Here is a 15,030-nt window from a genome sequence, read left to right as displayed (position 1 = left end):
GGGACTCAGCACAAGTTACCATGGTGATAAACCCTTGGTAAGAAGTCGACCACCTTCACTTTACCTTGATAACTGCAAATCCTGTTTGAAATAAACTTCCACATGTTTGGACAGATTTGGCATTGACAACTAGATGACACATTTCAGTCCTGATTAAGACTCTTTAAATGTGCCTTCTGTTGACAACAATGTTTGGATGAAAGCTTTTCAGGTATAACTGATACACAGCTCAGACAGGAGCGCTGGTGGCTTCTGTACAAACTTAGTGACGCCCTAGACACCCCACAGAGCAAGCCAACAACACACTGGTTAACTTTTTTTTAATAAATTACTGCAGACATCAACAAAAATTAAATGCTGTCATGGTTTCAAATTTAGATCAGTGGATATCAAACCTGAACAGGTCCAGATGTGCTGAATATCTCCATTCAGCACAAAGACAACAGCGTTTGATGACACCAGAGTTGTTGTTTCACATGTTACAGTTTTTATGTACAGTAACTAATACAGCACACACAGGGAGACTTGGCGGCTAAGACTGCTCTGAGAACACAAATCAATTAACCAATCAGAATGGGTTTGTTGGTGGGCGTTAAAAAAGCAAGTTGAGATTTCTTTTACATTTCTGCTCAGCATCACATGGGTTCACAGACAGGAGGGGACAGAGACAAAAGAGGGAAACGAGACAGGCTCCTTCTGTCAGTTCACTAAGTTCCAGTGGAGATTTGGGGGCTGTAAAAGGAGACGAGGGGAGGGAGGGGTACTTGACTCCTAAAAAGAGGGAGCTCTGAATGGGTGAGGAAGTGGTTGAGTCTTCCTCTAAAGGACGAAGGGCAGGATGGGCGAGCGCAGAGGAGGGTAGTCGCGGAACTCCTTCAGGTAGCTGCGGTGCTTCCCCTTGGCCCACACCGTCATCTGGACGAAACCCACCACGGTGAAGAAGGCCACCGGCAGGCACTGGGTCATCAGGGTGAAGCCGAGCCAGGAGCCCAGCTGCAGGAGGAAGAGGCGGAGGGATGTTACATACAGACACAAACCACAAGAGGGCAGTAACTACAACCTTTTCCTAGAAAACCTTTAGAGCCTGATTCACTAAGAATGGATTGCTGCACTTGATAGCTCCATGAATTGGACATCAGTTGCCCCCTCTATCTGCTCTGTATCAACGTCCAAAACACAAATCACATTGCACTTATGTTATTCCAGCATAAAAACGCTGATAAGCTGTTACGCTCTGTGCAGTTTACTCTAGTTTTCTAATCAAGGTACTTTTCACAGGCTTCATTTACAGATAATTTATGTCAGATGATACAGAGGTGGAACAGATGTGGTCCTGATTAGTGCAAAGTTGCATCATCGCTTATAAATACTGTGGCGCATTTACCACCTACTCTCAGCAGACGCTAAAATTTTCCCTCTGCCTGTGTGTGGCCGTTAGCCAATAGGCAGTTTTGCAATGGGGTACATTGGCATAGATAAGGCCTAATATTTCCCAAGTTATTGCATAATGATTCATTTAAATATTAGCTAACATCACCTTATATATTAGTATATTACAGTCAATAAAATGTTATATTATTTTTAAAGGTTTAGTGGACACAACAGCCACATAATCCTTTTGTGTATCAGTCCTTCAGTGTTTGTTTTTAAGTCAAAGACAGTGTGGAAAAAAGAAAAATACTCGGGTATAAATCTACTAAATCCCAAAGATTTTAAAACTTTAAAGCTCCTTTGTGGAGTTTTTAACTGGAAATAAAAACAGTGAAATTAATACTGATGGCTCTTTATGACCTACAGAAGCAAACAAGGCCATCAGGGACAGGATTGATATATTTCTATAAAGTCATATTTAATGCCTGTAACCCCTGCTGCAGGGTCGGTGATCAATGAAGTGAATAACTGCAAATAATAGCTGCTGAAACAGCATTTTTAGGGCCCGAGCACGAACCGTGCGAGGACCCTCTTGAAACCCTAGCGATTATTTAATTTACATTTTCCAAGGCATGATAGATGAGTGATACATTTGACCGTGAAGAAAAAGTAGGAAGAGATTTTTTTATAAGAAAACACTACTGGCACCTTTACAGGCCAAAATTGGCAAAGAGATAAGAGGTACCACTTTGTCCACAGGGGGCGCCAAAATTGACACTGGCTGAAATTCCCTCACAGAAACTTTATGGTTTCCCTGCTTTAGTTTTTAACGCTATAATCATTTAGCAATAACTCTCGTAGGGTTAGGGTCACTTTATGAATACAAAATGTGTTACCTCGTAGGTGTAGTTGGGGCAAGAGACCAGCAGGAAGATCCAGGTGAAGGGGTTCTTGGTGGGATAGGGGATCTTCCTGGTCTTAGAACCTGGATGAAGTCAAAGAAAACAAAATCACAACTTTCTTTAAAAAGAAAATATGAACAGTTTGGATTCTGGTGATGTCTGTTTGTGTAGTTTTATTTTTACTTAGTCCAGGCGGGTTTGGGCTTTTATTCTGGAAACAAGTTTATGTCACATGAGCAATGGGTGCATCTGGTGGAGCTGAATTTGATTGTTCATTGTTTTGTAATTTATATTTTGTGATATATGGAAATACTTGCTATATTTTATGCTATAAAAATGTTTTTGGGGACTTAAATTGAAAGCAACAGAAATATATTAAGGTTCATGGGCCAGAATGTTGGAAATGTCTTCTAAAACACATCCCCGGAAGTGCTGCAAAGAAAATACATTTATTTTATTAATTTCAGAGGGACTGTATTTCTGACAATAATGTGTCATTTTACTTTACATTGCATGGGACAAGACTGTGGGACTCGTCAATGTGTGTGTGTGTGTGTGTGTGTGTGTGTGTGTGTGTGTGTGTGTGTGTGTGTGTGTGTGTGTGTGTACCTGGCGGGCGGAGGTTCCGGAGAGCAATGTGGATGGAAAAGTTTCCTATTTGACAGAACTGAGGAGGAAAAAGCAACATAAGTGATCAAGTTGTGAAAATATGTTTAAAAAAAGTATTCAAAGTCAGGGTCAGTCACTTTTAGAAACACTCCTTTTGTAAACTTCTCAGGCTGACAAAGACATCACAAATGATCCCACATACACCTGGTGTAAACAACGTTTTATTTTCACAATTTTTTTTTATCAGTTAAAAAACATCAAATGCTCCATAAATAACACAATACAGATTTAAGGATAAAAAGATTCTTACCAAGAAGAGGATGAGGGCCAGTCGGATTTGTTGCTCCCCGTAAACTGCAGAAGAACAAAGTTAACATGAGTAATGAAACAAAGCAGTAAGAGTGACTCGTTGATATACTTCAATGTTAAGATACTGACTGGGCGGTGTGTACAGCGGGTGGTTGATGTAATAGGCCATCCATGCTGCGAAGCCCCAGTAGTAGGTACAGTTCTGAAACGCAGAATTGGACAGGAGCTCTGTCACTGAGGCGTCCTCGTGTTGGTACAGATACACTTCTGACTCCTTTCAATCCTCATCACACTGATGCAAAGCCACAAGTGACTGATGAGAATGAGTAGGGGGAGGGTGTCTCACCTTAAAGATGTTGCGTAACGGCATTGTCCCGTGAGAGAAGCGATGGACAAACAGCGTCTCCAGCAGCCTCTTGACGTAGTGGAAAGAGTGACACATACAGGCGAGGCTGCCAACACAACACACCCAGTGTTAGCCTGACTATTGTCAGAAAAAGATGATATAGATACCTAATTGATGCTACTTTATATTTGTACTTTATTTAAGTATCTCCTCTATTATTGGCTGAAAAATCATCCCTCTCTCTCTCTCCTCCCAACATTTCCTGTCTCTCTTCAGCTGTCCAATCTGATAAAGGCAAAAAGGCCTAACAAAGAACTTCATTTTTTTTCTTTTATTATTGTCATTGTGTTTTTTAAAGGTTTATTTCTTTGCCTTTCATGCCTACATTTTTAGAGATATATGCCACAGGTAGGAATCGAATCTAGGCCGTCCGCTTGAAGGACTGTAGCCTCTTTACATAGGAGCACGTGCACTACCCACTAGGCTACCAGTGCCCCCCACCCATTACTGTCATAGTTTAAATTCACCCTCTTTTTCATGTATAGTTTTATCACTACATTGAAGGCCAATCCACATCCTCTGTCAGTACTACCTCATCTCCACCTTGTCAAGCACGTCGAATAATAGTGTAAGAAAATCTGATAGTCCCCCTCAGGACTCTTCGTCTTCTTCTTAAACCCCAACCACATACACTTGGCCAATAAGAAACAGATTCTGACTATGATTCTCTGCATGAGAGTTGCCTTTTTCATTTTGAATTCTTTCCTATTTATCTTTTTGAGCCTTTGACTACTTGTGTTGTTGTCTTTATGTTTGATTGCACAACACTTTTGTGGATTTGAATGCTTTGTAATTGAAATTTGATTGTATTTAATTCATTGATAAAAAAGAGAAAAGCTGTGACCAAACAATACCAGAACACATCATTAAGTACAGAACAGCAGAGTCGTGACACTCACTGGACGACCCAGTGTTTACTGGTGGTGAAGTCGTATTTGGGTGCGTAGATGAAGGGAACTCTGAAGTAGAACATGAGATAGATGACCAGAGGACCGGTATACTCCGTCAGAAAGACCTGAAGAAAAGAAGAAAAGGTTGTGGTTGTCAATGTGATTTTTATTGTTTCTATGAAAATTACCTCAAAGATGCTTGAAACTGACGAGGCACAAAGAACATACAGCCTTTGCTTGTGCCTCCAAAGCCATGTTGTCATATTACTGACATTGTCGCTTGTTAATTAGAACAGAAAATACATTTTCCCGCTGCTTGTTCTGCCTGTTTCCCAGCCGAGACACAATGTAACTATAACAGTTAGACTGAAGCACATTAAGCTCGGAGGAGACTTCTCCACACACGCTCAGAACTGACTATGTGCACATCGTGTACAGCTTTGTGTTAGTACTCACCGTGACCCAGCTGATCTGGGCTCCCAGGTCTCTGAAGTAGAAGGTGGCCGTCGTTCCCACAGGAAGATGCTGCAGAACATCCTCATCCTTCAGAGACTTCCCCTCTGAAACACATGAGCACATGTTTGCCTTATGAGTTAACTGTGATTCAGGAATATAAAGAACAACCTTCACTGATTGACAATCGCTCTTGGGCTCACTTACTGGCGTCGAGGCGGATGGATTGTCTGGTTGGGTAGAACTGAGGATCTAAAACAGACACAGAGATACTCTCATAAACATATTACAGCTGAGCATAAAGTGAGTTGCTCTGTGTGCAGCTTCATGATTGGCTGATTTATGAGGCTTCAGTTGCCTGCTGAGGGATGGCACTTACGGCTCTTGTGGAACATAGACTTGATCTCTCCAATGGTGGCATTTGGCTCGACCTACAAATAACACAATTATTAAGAGGAGGGTCATGTGAAAACACACACACACATGCACAGAGGGACAGATAATAGCCCTGTTTTTTTCCATTCATGAAGGTGATTAGTGATAAATTTAGCCCTGGCTATGCCCACTCATCCAATGGATGTGGGCTATTTAACAGCTGGTATTGGGGTTTCAAACAGCAGAGCAGCACACACACAAACACAAGCATACAAACATAAGGGCAACCAGCGTACATGACCTTGTGCGAGGCTGCCAGCAACGGCCCGACAACCCCAAATATAGAAACATTGACAACAAATCCGATGGTAAAAGGCAGGTCTGGACAAACACGGTTAGTATAAGTGGAGCATTGAAACCTCTTGATCATCAATTATTCCCCATCATCTGATAGCATCACTTCAAATGTTTGACCCGACACACTATCTTTATTGTTTATAGAAATATCAGTAATATAGTTGTCACTCTACCGTTTTTTTTTTTTTAGACTTGGACATGGATCTAAATGAATACTGGGGTGCTGGTTCAGCTCAGAGGTGGAGCAGACGTCCCATGAACAGAGGTTATAGTCCTTGTTGCACTGGGTGCTGTTTGGTGCATGTCATCCTTCACTCTCTCTGACCAAATTTCCACCCAATAACCTTGCTTTTAATAACTAAAAGATGCAGCCAAACTCTTGCACACTGTCTAAAACATTGCCAAAGTATTTGTGCAATTGAGACAGTGAAATGTGTGAAAAGGGTTATAGAGTGAAGAGGTCTGCTGTAACAAACTTGGCTTCTGTTCGAGGCGTCTTGCAGACCACATGCCATTTTTAGCAGGATGACATCACTGAGAAACCACCTCTCTGTGACCCCAGGGGCCCCCAACGCCCCCTCCCTATCTAAAAGGCTTTTCTTGAAGCTGGACGCAGACGTGATACAGTTTTATTTCTAACTCTGTCTGCCACTTTAGCTTGGTAAAGAAACCAGCCCCTCCTCACGCCCCCTTGACTAAATCCAATCCGCTATCCGTCATTTCTGGAAACTTCCTTTCCACAGCTGTTAAGATTGCACCCCCTATCGCCATGGAAACCTTGCTAATCCGACAACAGGTTTTAATCTGGCTACTTTATCCTTTGTGATCCTGAGGAGCAACCTTTGATCAGCTGAGTGTGTCCCGGATGGAAGACTAACACCACTGTAAACGTGTCTAATGCCTCTCCGTGGGCCTACAAGTCTCACACTAACATTACTTCAAAGCTCCTAATGCAGCAGCACATGCCATGACATACAGACATGGCATGAACAAATTAGAGAAGGTTAACACGTCCATAAGTGCAGGCCAAGTACAAATCACTGCACATATACCTGGTAAAACATTAGGCTTAAATGTCCTTCAAAATAAATGCAGCTCATTCACCAGTGAAACCTTTCAGTCCCAATGTAAACACAACTTCAGTCCATCTGTCAGTATTATAGTGCGTTCCATTTGATCTCAGGTCAGAAACTCAGAGGTTCCAGTCAGATACGTAATCGGGAATGCCCCCTGAATTCGGAAGTCCGACTTGGAAACTCTGAACTTCGGTAATCCAAGCTCAAAATCCAACATGGCTGCTCCTGTGCATCAACAGTAAAGTTAGGCGGTACACTATAGTTGTTATTTGGCAACTTAGTTTTGTTTTGTGTAATTAAATCAATCAACGATAGTTTAGTGCAAGTTCTATTTGTGGACATGTTGTGTTATTTTCGTGTGCAAACTAACATGTGGTGTGTTGTTGTCGCCTGGAATCAACGAACACAACATAGGTACTCCTGGAGTCGTCCATGTTGCTGTCCAACTCGTTACTGGAACGCGGTCAACTCGGGTGTGACGTCATTCCCAGCTCTGACATCCGAGGTAAATGGAATGCACCAAAACACAAGCTGACAAGGGTTTGACAAGGGTTGTCAAAATGTTCAATACTTAGTAAGACCAAGTGTTTTGAAACGATAACATCTCCCTGTTATTTTCATGTTGGATCGTATCAAAAAGCACCAAAATGTAAAAAAAATAAATCACTAATCACATTTTCAGTTTCAAGTATAAGCTGTCAGGAGTGAAAGATTTGAGGTTTTCTCTTACAGAAACACTGCCAACATTTATGTTTAGTTTAGACAGTGTGCAGGAGTTGACTTGTGTTTTTTTTGTGGTATTGAAACAGGTTTTGACTTCGTTTGATCTTTCAAGAATCTGGTGCCATGACGAACCTTATTCTGAGAGGAATAAATCTGAACAGTCTTTGTTTACCTTTCTAATACAACTTCCTGTCTTCATTAAACTCCTCTCTAACACTGCTGCTGCTTCCAGCTGTCGCCACAAACACTTTCAACGTCCAATCTGATAATCCCTCGAAGAACAGATTGTTGTTAGAATCCACTTTTCCAGTTGAACATTTTAAGGCTGTAGCACCTGCGTTTTCAGCAAGAATGAGAGGAGGGGTATAAACCCTGGACTTTTCTGAAAAACATAGAAATTAAGACAGTGCACATTCAAGACAGTCTTCTCTCTCTTCTTCTTTATGATCTGGATTTGTTTTTTTACTTTGGTACTTTTCGACACGATCATTCCTAAAATAACAGATTGTATCATTTTAAAACATGCAGCGCTGTTGAAATGTTTCTTTTTTTTTTTACAATCTTAGTCCACTTAAACATAACCACAGACTTCCCATCAATGTCACATGCACAGTTAACTCTGACTTGGCAGATGACATTCATTTGAAGCCTGTCGGATTGTCTGATATTTTGTCCACTTCCTGCATGCGAGTGTGCCATCAATATGCAGGTAGGGGAACCTTACAGTGTTTACATTCACTTACACTGCCACTAACACATCCACTGACTGACAGCAGAGTCTGCAGCTACAGCAGCTCCACCAGAAAACATCTGACTCACATACACACACACACACTTTTTTCTGTGATACAGGAGCAGACACACTGCACCTGTTGTGTTTAGTAACAGACAGACACACAACAAAAGCAGTCAAATGTGAACATACAATATATTGAAAAGTCTTTTTAAAGAGCTGGGATTAGAAAAACAGAGTTATAGAATAGAATTGAAATTTAAAATAATATTATGAAGAAGAGAAATCAGTTCTCACCTTGTCCAGGAAGCAGAGCTTGTCCTTGGTCTTAGCATCCAGGATCTCCACCTCAAAGAAAACAACAGCTTTTTTAGCTTTTTTAGCAGGTTTGCGTTTAACCGGGGCTGGAGCTGGTACTGGTACTGGGGCAGCAGCAGTTGCCACCGCCGCAGTCCCGTTAGCTGGCTTTTTACCGCCTGTGGCTTCTAGTGCTAGTGCATCCATGTCCACAGTCCTCCTCCTGTGTATTCCCTTCTTCCCCTAACTCTCTTCACCTCTGTTGAGTTTATTCAAAATCCACGTCAAACCACAGAAGAGACGGGCAGAACTCAGCTGTGGAAATAAATCTGTCTGCCCCCCACCCCTCCTCTGCCCCTCCCTCTTCCTCCTCTCTGTCATTCTCTCTCCCTCCCTTTTTCATTCCTTCACTTCTGCTCGCTGCTTTATTTAACTGCCAGGCGAGCTGTGGAGCGTGGACATATGAAACATGTGTGTGCACAGTTGCATACAAAGGAATGCCCAGTACCACCCTGGCATGCTGCCCCCAGTATATCGTCTGTGCGTATCCCATGAAGCAAACTTGTAGAGCAGAGAGCAAGGCTATATTTCAGAGCTGCACAGACTTGAATGCGAAACACAACCCCTCCCTCAAAAAAGGACACCTGATGACCCCCCAACACCTCTCAACCCCTGGCTAAGTGGGAAGATGGAGGTGAGGTAAGACGACAAACATTAACCCAGCAGCTTCCTCTTCTGACCCCCTCGCTTCCTCTGCCCGGCTAAATATAAACGTCTACAGCTAACTCTGCATAACCAGCAACCTTCCCTGCCACCAAGGGGTGATAATACTCCAAACTATGAGGGATTAGTTGGGGAACTCCCCGCGGGGGAAGCCCACCCCCACCCCCACCCCATTTTACCAAGTTGGGCTAGTTTTCATATTGAACGGAAGGCAGAAAGTCGCACGTGGAAGTTTAATGCACACATTTTAAGTATTATGACTAAACAGTATAGTCAGAATTCAGACATGTAAAAGTGTTGCTAATGAATTCAAATTTGAGACTGTCTGAGAGGATAACTAGGGACTTACTGGCACTAGAATTACTTTTAGGTTGAACTTATTATTATTGCTTTTGTTAATTCAGGCCCAGTCAAATGTTGTGTGTAAGCTGTAGCGCAGCCAACCACCACTAGCAGGGGCTGCCAGGCATCCCCAATGCCACCGTACCGCCCCCATCTCATCTATATAAAGCTGGCAGTGACAGTCTGTGAAGGTAATGCAGTCTGGCCGACAGTGAAGCAGGGAGAGGCTGTCTGAATCTCCTAAACCAATGTAAGAGGCCATTTTTTGAAAACTGAAAATACTGACTGTTTACATGGCTTGGCAGACAATCAGAGGTGCTCAGTGAGTATTTTTGTACATACTGCCAGGTAATGATCGCAAGACTGCGATGGCGCTCTCTGGTGCTATCGGGTGTAAATGCAATGAATCTATTAATATGAAAGTCGAGTAAACAAATGGTCTACAACTTATGTTATGTTTCAACATATTGTAAATGTGAACAATGTCAAAGAAAAAAAAGGAAAGTTTAGTACATTTGCTTTTGTAGAATATTTATTTGTATCTTTATATCGATCGATGTCCCCTATTGAGGAAAAACCTTATAATAAAGTATAAGACATAAAACCACCACAACAGATGAAACCATAGAGCTCAACAGGTGCCGCCCACTCTCGTTCTGGAAGTAGATTTTCCCAATCAAATCCTCCATTGACTTTTCACAAAATCCTTTTATCAAGAGATTGGCGCCTGGAACCAAGAAAACCAGCTACCTCATTACGTGACTATAGTACATTTGATTCGGTGCAAAAACTGCATTAAAAAAACTGAGAAAAAGGGAAAGGTACAAGACTGTGTACATAATTTACATCTGGAGTCAAGGAACTGACTTTCCCACAATCCATTGCCAATGGTATCGCTTCACTTTAGTTAAATGTAACTTGGTTCGTTGTAATAGTGTTTAAACTGTTAGTACAAGTGTTGTACTATGTTTTAGATTGTGTGAAAATATATATAGAATGTATACATATAATGTAAATTTCCCCGTTGTGGGATAAATAAAGGATTATCTTATCTTACATTAATAATTAATTTCAGAATCAGAAATACTTTATTAATCCCGGAGGGAAATTCGTTCAAATAATGTATTCATTAACCAGGCTGGTTAAACCAGGTGGCATAACCAGGTTATTAGTACATTTCATGTAAGCTAACTAACTAGCTAGCCTATTAGCAAAAACCATCCATTCGCATTCGGGAAACAAACATTGCCACGGTAACGGCGAGCTCCACCAATCAGAGACGTCGCTGTGGCACTCTATGGTCGTGGGTAGTGTAGTTCTTTTCACTGATGTCAAGAATAAACCGTGTTTTTCTTAAAACGAGGTTAATATCATACAAACTTGTGTCTTCTACAGGAATATATTCCATCGTTTCACACACAGGTAGCTCGTAGGAAGTCTACCTTTGATCGTTTTTACATCATGGCTAATTATCAAATCGGCTATAGAGAAAATGAATGGGATTTTTTCTTCCTGAACCACACTGTTGAGCCCTATCAATGTAAGTATTTATGTGGTTGTGAATTTCATGAAAAATCACTGTTTTTGTTGATCTTATGCAAAAACCCTCTATATGTCTAACACTTCAGTTTGTCTGTGTATTTTAAGTACTTATTACCTTATACTTATTCTTATACTGTTTTATTTGATCTGTTAACCTGCTGCTGTAACACCACAATTTCCCAGTTTGGGATCAAGAAAGTAAATCTATGTCTTTGATAGAAACACCTCATATTTTTCACGATTTATGTGTCTTCTCCAGTCTATGTCTTCTGTGTCTTCTCCAGTCTATGGTCCAGTCTATGGTCCAGTCTATGGTCCAGTCTATGGTCTTCTTCCCCCCCTCATAGGTTGCAAAAGCCACATGTGTCATCAGAAAGAAGGGGAACCAGAGCAGCCACTGGTTGGGTCAGTTTCTGTCAGACTGCTTCAAATCCTGTCTGGTGGGTTTTGGTGCATGAAACTATTTGTTAACATCGAGAGACACTTTCAGCGCTTGCAGGAGTAGGCCAACAATGGTTAAATGAAATAGAAACCTGAATTTGCATCGTGAGCTTAGTCTTACACATCCAAAACATGAGGGTGACTTCAACAGTGCCGAGATTGCGCACTTGACTGTTCACCTGCACTATTGAGTAATAACAAGATAAGAAGCGACATGAGCCTTTCCAGCCAGAGATGGCAATGATGCAGAGTATTATCCTACACAGAGGGCTTTGTGTTTCACTTGTTCAACTTATATACAAACCTTCGAAAATACACAACGCAATAGTAATTGGTCACGACTGTGGGTGCAGCTTGACTTTCAGGCACGATGTTTGCCAAAACATACGCGACTCTCCGTGCATGAGAGGCCACAAATCCCCGGTCATAGCAACCAGCCCCAGACAGGCTGCAGCATGCTATTCTCACGGCTCATGTTTAAAGCTTAAAATGTGACTATTCGGGGAAAATTAGGTCCTAAGGAGGCTTCAGGAAAATTCTAAATTGGACACATTAATTACATTTTGTCCCCGTAAAGCGTCCCATTGATGGTTTAGAGTTTCAAAGATTACTCACCTCGTAGTGCTTCATCTTGGCAACCGTCAGCCCCTTCCTTAATATCCCTAATGATTGACAAGAGCTGCCTCCAATCGGAGGTGTAATATGCGACTGCTGAGGCCACCGGGGGCGGGCCCTACTGCTGCAACAAGAACCAATCACAACAAGCGGCATTCACGCGATCGCGCCCACAGTATCAGCGACGTAGCCAATGAGATTTGAGCATTCAGAGAGGTCACTGCTCTGCCTTTTGCTCTTTTGAATAAACGCTCTGTTCGTTTCTGCGCATGCTCACTGGTCAAACTGGCAACAATGAAATGGGCAAATAGGATTTTTTCTGTAAAGAGCATAGACTTTAAATATTAAGAGGTTGCTCTCCAGATCAAGACTTTATTGATGTAGTTTTTTTATTTCGTTTTTCTTGGGTAGGCCTATCGCAGTAATGATCCCGAAACTATCTCATTTATTTGATAAATTCCTGCATCAAATTATGTTGGCTGCTAGCTACATCAGTAACAGTAGTATCTTTCAATTATTCATTTAAAAAAGAATAAGTATTAGCCCTATTGTCTTTTGAGAATGGGTGAAACTCATTGAAACAGTATCTTAATAACCTATTAACATACAGCTGTTCTAATAGAAATCAGACACATAAAAAGAAAAGTAAAATACAATAAGAAATGTAAAGCATTATGTCATTTTCTTACATGACATGTGATGCTTTTAAGGCATGTGTGATGTGTTTTTTTTTTCTTTCTTTTTTTCTTCTACTGTGTCTAAGTTATAATATCATCAAGTCTGTCGACCTCATTTTATTTTATCTTTTTACCTCATTTTGGTTGTATTGCACCGCGGGTCGGAGACAAACGCAATTTCGATTCCACTGTATGTCTGGCATATTTTGAAATTGACAATAAAGTTGACTTTGACTTTGACTTTGACTTTGACTTTGAAAAAAAAGTTTATTTTTTATTTCTGTCTCTTGGCTTTTTCAAACTTAGTTTCAAGGCTTTATATGCAACAACATGGATTATAATCTTTCTATATTTGCTACATTTAAATGTATTTAATAATCGCTATTTGAATGATGTTCTGTGATATTGCAGAAAAATTGTGATGCTCTCATATTTGCTCGATTAAATGATAGTTGTGAACTTGTACTAATGTGCATCGAATTGGAAATTAGATTTTTGGTAAAATACCCTGTGAATAACAAGGGTGTAGAGAATATTGCACTATTATTTTGGACTTATAAGGTTAAAATGATCTATCTCCACCAGTGTAAGGTTGTGAACTAAAGTGGACCGGTCTGAGCCATGAAATTCCCGGGCTGAAAATGAGTCCCACTCCTGCCCACTCATGCAAAAAGTGAAACACTAACATTTTCACTAAATCCAAGGCCAAACATAAAGTGCAAATAAAGTGTAATTCCATAGCTCTGAATAACATATTCTGGTTCCACACTCGGTTCCAACATTGTCACTATTGATTTCCAATACTCTGAAAAATGTAAATCTAAAAAGATGCTTAAAAGTATTAAGCGAATGACTTGAATATACAGTACAAATTGAGGACTCTTTAAAGAAATGGTTTAAGCCCCATCTTAAAAAAGGACAAATAACAGTGATTTGGGTGGTTCTGAAGAACAGCTTACACCTGTCATGTTTATAGTGAGCCCACTCTCATCCCTGGAAAAAAACAGGTTTTGCTGAACAGGTTTTGTATCCTTTACAAATTATTATTTTGAAAGCCTATTTCAACTTTTTCCTGGAATTTACAGATCAATTTGGCCATTTTCTTCTCCATTAACTCTTGGATTGTTTTACTTCAAGTTAAGGGTCACCATGTGTTGGAATATGTTACATCCAAATGTCTGTAAACAAGAATCTGAATGTATTTTATTTTTTAATGACACTAACTAAGAAGTAAGCAAAGATGTGTGATTGGTTCAATACTGATTTTTTTCTGAGTAACTTGTTGGGTAATATTTTCAGTGACACTGGCGATGCAGTTACCTGTCCTAACAAATCTCTGACACTGACGTTGAAGATCCCAGGCCGGACAAGTCGAATCATGTGTAGACTAATCTGAAATGCTGCCTTCAAGTGCAATATTTGCACCTGTCTCTGTTTTGTCTGTTTTGTACTTCCAAGAGTTATGCAAAGCTGTAATACGAACACAACATTTTAAACAACAGTTAGTTGTGCAAATGCTGCATTTACTGACAAGAGCTCACTGCTGACACCTACAGTATCTGAAACATCTTAAAACATGTTGCATTAAACACGGAAGTGAACAGTAATCAGCCCTTGAATGTTAAGCATGTCAGCCACAGCTGAGCTTGAGCAGCTTGGAATAAAACTGTTTATCCTGCTGAGATATAATTTCAATGACATTTTTGATTCAGCTATAGAAAATGCAGGTCTCCCAAATCTGCCATTTAGTAAAACAAAACCCATCCTGAGCAAAGAAAGTATTTTCTCTTTAGACCCATATTGGTAATAGCAAGTTTAGAACTTCTTGCACAAGTCAGATCTGTTCATTCAGTAGAATTGTTAAACTAATTTATAGCTATGTTTGGACAAATGCATTAGATATTCTGCAGATGCACAAATAGGCTTAAAGACTGTATAACTAACAGTATAGGCCTAACCAGTCTTTGCTAACTTGTTCAATCTTCCAAGGCAGCCTCTCTGTCTTCACACTTATCCTTGAACAGTGATTTACACAAGCTAAATTGACATTTTTACCAAAGGACATGTGCTCAGGAAGACTCAGCCCTGCTGATGGTGAAGTGCCATAATAAAATGCACTAGCTAAGGCTCTACTAAGGCTCCCTGTTGTGCAGCACACTACCAGACTGTAAGCAGGGGATTAAAGGAGT

The 15,030-nt window shown here is 40.7% G+C and overlaps 1 protein-coding gene across 2 annotated transcripts; it reads right to left on the bottom strand.

The window, feature by feature from the left end:
- Positions 1–303: 303 nt before the first annotated feature.
- Positions 304–12,263, bottom strand: tecrb (trans-2,3-enoyl-CoA reductase b). Of its 2 annotated transcripts, XM_061053493.1 has the most exons (12): positions 12,165–12,263; positions 8,502–8,552; positions 5,320–5,371; positions 5,148–5,192; positions 4,944–5,047; positions 4,497–4,612; positions 3,538–3,643; positions 3,321–3,393; positions 3,193–3,236; positions 2,883–2,940; positions 2,268–2,356; positions 304–993 (listed from the first exon to the last, which is right to left on the bottom strand). In XM_061053493.1, exons 1-12 carry the CDS (start codon positions 12,177–12,179, stop codon positions 820–822), a joined length of 927 nt encoding a protein of 308 aa, XP_060909476.1. In that variant the 5' UTR covers positions 12,180–12,263; the 3' UTR covers positions 304–819. The 2 variants fall into 2 exon arrangements, with proteins under 2 accessions (XP_060909476.1, XP_060909486.1); XM_061053503.1 differs by lacking the exon at positions 12,165–12,263 and having other exon boundaries at positions 8,502–8,810.
- Between the last annotated feature and the right edge of the window lie 2,767 nt (positions 12,264–15,030).

The sequence above is a fragment of the Labrus mixtus genome, chromosome 2, assembly GCF_963584025.1.
Source record: "Labrus mixtus chromosome 2, fLabMix1.1, whole genome shotgun sequence".
Lineage (NCBI taxonomy): Eukaryota > Metazoa > Chordata > Actinopteri > Labriformes > Labridae > Labrus > Labrus mixtus.
Note: the sequence above shows the minus strand (reverse complement) of the source record. Positions and strands in the feature narration are given on the sequence as shown.

Excerpts from the sequence above, each read along its gene's own strand:
- tecrb (XM_061053503.1), bottom strand. The coding sequence starts at position 8,708 with ATGGATGCACTAGCACTAGAAGCCACAGGCGGTAAAAAGCCAGCTAAC. Across the intron at positions 3,237-3,320 it reads CCCGCTGTACACACCGCCCA|TTTACGGGGAGCAACAAATC; the intron begins GTCAGTATCTTA and ends GTTCTTCTGCAG. Across the intron at positions 994-2,267 it reads GCCCCAACTACACCTACGAG|CTGGGCTCCTGGCTCGGCTT; the intron begins GTAACACATTTT and ends TTCCTCCTGCAG.